At 37.4% G+C, this 7,669-nt stretch overlaps 1 protein-coding gene across 1 annotated transcript; it reads right to left on the bottom strand.

Moving 5' to 3' along the window:
- Positions 1 to 3,953: 3,953 nt before the first annotated feature.
- crx (cone-rod homeobox) lies at positions 3,954 to 7,489 on the bottom strand. Its single transcript, XM_084114265.1, has 3 exons — positions 6,928 to 7,489; positions 5,863 to 6,014; positions 3,954 to 5,467 (listed from the first exon to the last, which is right to left on the bottom strand). The coding sequence occupies exons 1-3, from the start codon at positions 7,022 to 7,024 to the stop codon at positions 4,871 to 4,873; spliced, it is 846 nt and encodes a 281-aa protein (XP_083970391.1). The 5' UTR covers positions 7,025 to 7,489; the 3' UTR covers positions 3,954 to 4,870.
- Between the last annotated feature and the right edge of the window lie 180 nt (positions 7,490 to 7,669).

Below are 7,669 nucleotides of genomic sequence, written 5' to 3'. Positions count from 1 at the left end.
AAACATTAAGTTTAAATTGACCCTGCCAATTCAATTTAAATTGAAAACTTTTTGAATTAGAAGATCAAGGTAAATTGTACTTAATTTGTCTTCCGGGAAACATGCATCTTCTGTTGCTTCCGAAGGGCAGTAGGCTACTAAAAAAAAATATATATATATATATATATATATTATATAATTTGGACATCTTCTTCCTGTTCCTTAATGCATCATATTTCCTTCTGGAGCATCAGTGAATGTTTGAACCTTCCTTTTTTAATAGTTCTCAGTGTGAAAAGATTGATCTCAAAATCATTCAGTCACTGCTGGAAAGGGTTCAAATATGCAAAAGATGCTGGAAAACTGAAGAATTTTCAGGAATTTTCATTTTCTGAAGAACATTGGGCAGTTTAACTGCTCAGGACAAACAAGGGACTCAAGAACAACCATCACAAAAAACAACAACAACAAAAAAAATCATCCAGGTAATGACACACAGTGTTAAGAATCAAGGGTATGTAAACTTTTGAAGGGGTTATTTTTTTATAAATTTTGTCTTGTGGATATCTAAACATCTTTTATGTAAAATTTCTTACTCAGGACAGCAGGCCTACTAAAACAAATTAACATGCATTTTGTATGATCCCTCTTATTTTGTCAAAATAATGAACATTTTGCTAATTCTGCAAGGTGTATGCAAACTTTTGAGCACAGCTGTATGTATGTATATATATACATACCCTCCTGGGACCCAGGAATGGACTTTTGTCCACTGTAGTGGACATTATATTTTAGTGAATTTCTCTGACATCATACATGTCACACATCCTGGGTGTCCTGTAAAGAGCACATTCATGACTTTTCAGAGACACCAAATGTTTGGAGGTTTCACCATGAAAACAACTTCTCCTTGGTCTTTAAAAATGTCTGACATTAATTTAGTGATCAAATGTAGGAAATATGATAATATATTGTATTTTATAATTTAAATCGGACTACTTTTCAAATTGTATTTCATAAACCAACATCTCAGGAAAATGTTATGGGGTTTCAAATAAAAAAATTACTTTCTGTTACAGAACAGGACATTGATTTCATACGTGTCCACTGTAGAGGACATCAGGACTTAAATCATGTTTATCAGGCATTTTGTGAGACACAACAAGTGAATATGGAAATAAATTATACATCAATATTCCTATGAAATATTAGATATTATTATTAAAATGTTGCCAATTATTACTCCAATTATTACACTTCTTTTTTTCATTAAATGTTGCTCCAAGAACACTTTAATTTGCACATTAGATATATAGACACATTGCATTGAATGGGAATATTAATTTATGGCCATTTTACCCACATATTGCATAAAGTAAAATGGTGTATCAATTCATTCCGTTATATCTTTCATAACATAGTTGAGAATCATCTTTATACAAATTTTGGTTAAAAAAAATCCTGAAACCCCATAATTTATTGGTGATTGGAAAAAAAATCCCATTGTTTTTGCCTATACATTTATTTTTTAAACAACTTAGTCCTGGTGTCCACTACAGAGGACATGCACTGAAAAAAATTTGGAGTAGGTTTTACTTGAAAAAAGCTTGCTAAGTTTTTTCACTCAGAAAATGCTAGTAAATTTACAAAGTTTGCCAAGTAAAAACCTAAACATATTTATCAGTAGCTTTAATTAGAAATCTTTAAGTTACTTGGAATATGGAATTAAGTAAACTTTACTTAACCTAGTTAAGTGAAAGTAACAAAGAAAATAAGTAATTTTAACTTGGCTAGTAAAAGGTTGATTAATATCGATTTAGTTGAAATTTCCTTTGCATTACATTTTACTCAAACACTAATATTGAATTATATCAGTCATTTATAGTATGTGCTTTACTTAGATTATCTAAGTACTTTATACTACAGCATGTCAGATGTTAAGCCTCATGTGAATGCAAAGACCTCAATACTTGGTAGACAATACACAATGACGGTAACATTTGATGGATCATTTTTGTGTTTGAATGTGTCATTTTGAGCAGAAAATTTACTCGAAATGTCACAAAATGGCAAGTTACTAATCCTGACAACAAAAGCAATGATAAAACAGTGTAAATACAGCTGGAAAACAGTGAAAAATGAACCTCATTAATTATTCAAGGTCCAGTGCATGATGGGAACCCCAGTATCAGAAAAGTTGAGTAATTTTTACTTAATTTTATTGAGTTGATATTTACGCTTTCATTTCTACTCGCTTGAATTAAGTACTGATATGGAATTTACTTAGTTTTTTTAATTCTTGCCTGAACTAACTTTTTCATGTAAATTACATTGTTTTTTTTCAGTAGTATTTACTTCACCAAAAAATCGTTATGCCATTGCCATGGCATAACGTATGAATAAAATATTATTTTTCAAAAATGTTGTTTTACCATTTGTTTCTTGTGCTCTAAACAATGTGATGACATGAAAAAAAACTAAATTCAAAAAACTTTTTTTTTCCGGGTCTCGAAGGATACAGTAGCCCCACTTCTGTCTAAAACTGTCACTACAAATACCCTATCTGATACCAAACCAAGTGCTAATTACAAATAAATGATTCTAAACCTTTTCTCACTTTTTTATTTTTCACTTTTACTATAGCCAGTTTTACTTTTAAGCAACAGGTTGTCTTTTTTGTGTATGTATGAAGTTCACACAGCTGTAGTTCATTACATTAAATTTGGGTATGTTGGGCTAAATTATGACAACCAGAAATTGTCCAAATACTTTTTTTTTAATTACGGTGACCGGTCACCGTATTTATTTAATTTTGTCATCTATTGTGAAACATATCACCTTTTCATGAAACTTACCTAAACTTTGTAAAAAAATAAAAATAAAAATCTTGAAAAGTAAAAAATTCCAAAACAGGGTTCCAAATCCAGCATAGAATAACCATTTTTGGTTTCTAAAATCACTGAACCTTTCAGTGAGTACTTCTTTAAAACTAAAGAAGCTTTTGTACAAAGGTTCCATGGATTTTAAAGATTCTTAATGGAACCATCAATGCCAACAAAGAACCCTTTATTTTTAAGAGTGTATGTTTGTACAATTTCTTTTAAATTAGTTAATTTCTTTTAATAAACCTAATGCAAAGACATTAATACATATAGGCAGACCGCTCTAACTCTTAATTTTGAATCTAATTTGGAACTGAGATAAAGAATGATGGAATAATCATAGCGGAGGAGTCATAGCAGAGAGAGCTGGAACTGGAATCAACAGGAGGAGAGGTGTGGAGGAAGGAAAGAGAGAGGGAGGTTCAGTAATCCTGTTTAATTGCTTTACGGTAGTGTTCTGTCGACAGTAAGGAGATTGAGGTGCTCTCTGGGTCATTGGCTAAAATAACCCCACACACCCGGCTTCATGGGCGGGGCCACCCTCACCACACCATCACAGCAACACGATTACCAGACAACACCATCGCATCGCTACAACCTTGTGGACCCCAGATGCCACCTCCATGTGGGCCACCTGTGTATCCAACCCCAGGGTGTCACAGTGAATCATGGAGAAGATGGTGGAAGTATGTGAATCTTTCCACTTTGTGTTTTTAAACCCAAAGCACTGAACCTTGCAAGGGAAATTCATCTTCTTTCAGTTTAGTTGGTTAAAGGGATAGTTCACAAAAAAAATAAACTTTATCATCATTTACCCAAACAGTTGATGGGCCCCATTGACTTCCAGTCAGTGTATCTTCTTTTGTGTTCAGCAGAAGAAATAAATCTGAAGTTCATTACAGTTTGAATTGGCAGTTCTTGCTGATACCAGAAAATCCCTTATTAGAGGCATGAATGCATTTGGTTTAATTTTTTAGTACTTTGTTTTGTATTTTATATTCATAAATGTTCTGTGCTGTTCAGACCAATTTTTAAGATCCCCCCCCCCCCCCCTTTTTTCTCTCACGTAAATCATTTATTCTGTGCGCTAACTAAGTTTCCAGCCATGTTTTTATTAATTGACAGTAGTACTTCATCTTGCATAATCAACAAGAAACAAAGTTAGACAACTCTTGTTTGACAATTCTTGTTAAACAAAGACACATTTAATTGTGTAGTTAAACTAAATGTAAAATTTCAAAACTTTAGTTCCCTTCTGAATGTATTCGGTCAAAGCAATATAACAACAATTGTAAACACCAACATTTTTCAACACAAGGTCACCCAAATAGAAAATATATATCAACAGCATGACTACCGGTATACTGCCATTAAATTAAGTTTAATAAAGCAAGTAATGATTAACTCAAACTAACAGAAAACAACATTATTTGTTATAAGTTAACATAATTTAAAAATACATAAATAACATCAAGCTAAATGCACAACACAAGAACTCCTAATGCTTCCCAGTACAGACAAACCAACCAAACTTATGAAAAAAGTAGAAAGAACTTTGTCCAACAAGAAGCTTGTACCTGCAGAGAAACCGAGAGGTTCCCCTCCAATTATGTGCATGTCTTTGTGTGGTGTGTGTGTGTGTGTGTGTGTGTGTGTGTGTGTGTGTGTATTAGTGAATAGCTAAATATCCCCAATGTGTTGAGAAAGCTATTTGATTGTATGTGTGTGTATGTGTGAGGTAAATGGTTAATAATGATGACTGATCAGTAGACTTGAGGAGTCCCTTCACTCTCAGCCAATCACAGAGCAGATCTGGACTACAGAGTCTTCACCTGTTCCAAAACGGGCCCCCTTTTTCACCTCTGAGATCACATGAATCCTGCTAAATCAGACCTGTTTCACCATCAAAATGTCTCCGGCACAATAGTTCTGTTTAATTTATTCTTCATGCATCGTCTCCTAATTTTCCTTCCCTCTTGCTTTTTTTCTTCACTTGCTCACTTTCTCTTTTACAGCACCTGGAATTTATGGTCGAGGCAGTCCATGGTGCTGAAGTTGAGCTTCCAGGCCTGCTGGTCCTTGTAATCCAGGCAATCTACGGAACTGAAACCCAGTGAGGAGGTGCTGTATCCTTGGGAGGAGAGGGAGGGTGACTGGCTGAGCGAGCCGCCCATGGAGGGCACGGTGAGGGGAGAGAGGGCGCCCCCACTCGCAGACAGCTGAGTGGTCATGGGAGAGAGGTACGGGCTGCAATCCAATCCACTGAAGTAAGGAGAGGAGCTGTAGCCCTGGCTATAGGTCGAGGGCTGACCGTAGCTCATGGGATAGGGAGCGGGGCGCTGCACGCAGGGCGTGCCGGAGCCACACAATGGATCGGGAAGGGGGGATAGAGAGGTGGGACTCCACACAGAAACGGGTGCTGTGCCTGCGCTGGCAATAGGGGGCACTGCCTGGGCGGGGGCAGCCGCCACCGAGGAGCTGGCGCCAGGGTCAGAGGTCAGCTCAGAGGGTGGGGAGGACTTCTTTTTGGGGGGACGGGGCTTGGGCTGACCGCTGGTCTGCTGTTGCTGTTGGCGGCATTTAGCACGGCGGTTCTTAAACCACACCTGAGAGAAATAAGAGCGGGGTTGAAGATGAAATACATGTTTGGCTCGTTTCTCAATAGATCAAAAAGAATGTGTTTGTGATGGATGTGATGTGATCTGCATTAATACTGGGCATCACACACACTGACTTTCACTGTCAGAGTTGTGGTCACTTTCAATATTTGTGACTTAACAAATTAAAATAGATTCAACTTTAAACACAGCACTGTACATATTTAGTTGCAGATATACAGTTTACCTTCATTGCATCATAGCAAGTGAGTGTTAGATGCTGGGATAAATGTATTTTATTTTGTTTCTGCTACGTCCGACATTAGGCCAGGTGTGCTTAGAAAGATGTTATGCAGTCGGAGAGGTGTCAGAAAGATGTTTGTCTCAGTTTGAGGAAGACTCACCTGAACTCTGGACTCGGGAAGGTTGATTTTCAGAGCCACCTCTTCTCTCATAAATATGTCTGGGTAGCGTGTTTTGGTGAACAGGGCTTCCAGAATGTCCAGTTGGGTGCGTGTGAAGGTAGTGCGCTCCCGACGCTGCTTCCTAGGAGTGGCTATTTATAAAAACATCGACATCATAAAGTAAGAAACAACTTTAGGTTTTCCAATACATGTAGCCTAGGCCTAGAGAAAACTGTTTGGTTTTTACATAGTAGCATCATCAATGTAATCGTTTTATGTGAGCTTGTAACAGTCATTAATATGGTTGATGTTGGTGAGAGAAAATATTTGGACTATCCATTGTCACCATATAGATAGATAGATAGATGTTTGTATTTTAGAATATTTCTTGTTTTTTCAGCTACACTTAAGTCCAGTCAGTGAGTGACTGAGGTCCGTCACTAAGGCCGCGCATAAAAACATCGTTACGTCAGTATATTTTTTAAATTAGTGATTTAGGCTGATTACATATTGATATTAGGCTATTTAACCCATTTAGCCTTTATTTGTATTCTTCACTCAGTAGCCTACTATTATGATCTTTATTTTTATTTGTAAAACGGACGAATAAAACGGACGAAATATTTACATAAAAAAATTAAGCTTTTCATAATGGGCTAAAATAAACTTTTAATAAACAAGCAAACAAACAAACATACCATCACATCAAATTAAAATTTGACAACGAAAAAAACTCTGACGTTTTTGTAAAGACGAAATTTAAATATAGCCTATAGGCTATCTGACATTATTTTTATGTTATTATTTTTTGTTAGAACGTGGGCACTACGTTTGTTAGTCTACTACGTGAGCAAGTTCAGTTAATATGGCTATCAACTGGTGAAATGATGTTCGCTCTGACTAAATTGTAGGGGGGAAAGGGGTACAATCATGTCAAATGAAACAGGAAATATGAGACTACCTTTTAGTTTTGTTTGTCCCGTCTCTTTTGACTTCAACGACCAACAAAATTAATAAAATGTCTGAAACAAACATATTGTAAATAATTAATGAGAAAGAACTGACCTGGGTAGCCGACGGCGGTGTGGAGCAGGTCCATTCCTGAGGCGGACAGTGTTAACCCGTTCACAGCATAATGGGGCTGCTTTATGTAGGACATCATTCTTGGGACGGCCGCGTCTCTCGCACACACTCTGTATTGCTCTCTCTCTCCCTCCCTCTCTCACCCCTCTCTCTCACTCTCTTTTTTCTTCTGTGACGCTTTTTTTTTACGGGTCGGGGGTCGCGCTCGCGCTCTGCCCCTGACGGCCGCGTGTCTGTGCTCGCGCCTGGCGCGTGCGGTGCTCCTTCAGTCACGCGGCTCCAAACACCTGTAGATGTTTTCCCGGTCCTCAGTGCCTTGAACAAGCTTACACTCTCACAACTCTTGTCATTAATATCGTCCTGAATATCAAAGATGAGCGTAGCTAAATGTGAGGAAATAGGTAAATTTACAATTAGGCTATAGCTCAACAAAAAATTTGACGTTGGTTAAGGCGCGTGTCCCCTGGGCAAGACCGGACAGGAGCGGGACACTATGAGAAATAAGAGACCGAGCAGCTAATCAAGGGGCATCCCTCTCTCTCTCTCTCTCTCTCTCTCTCTCTCTCCAACTTTGACGTGTAGGCTAGCCTATCTTAACACGTGCATATGACAGTAAAGAAATAGCCTAGATTTAAAGTTTAATCGTTGAAAACAATTAATAAAAACAAACTCTGAAGATACAGGCTATCGAAATGTCGCGAATCTACTGGTTCAGCATGGACAG

Source organism: Abramis brama (genome assembly GCF_963993115.1).
Source record: "Abramis brama genome assembly, chromosome: 5".
Taxonomy (NCBI): domain Eukaryota; kingdom Metazoa; phylum Chordata; class Actinopteri; order Cypriniformes; family Leuciscidae; genus Abramis; species Abramis brama.
The sequence above is the reverse complement of the archived record's forward strand: the minus strand, read 5'-3'. Positions and strand labels throughout refer to the sequence as shown.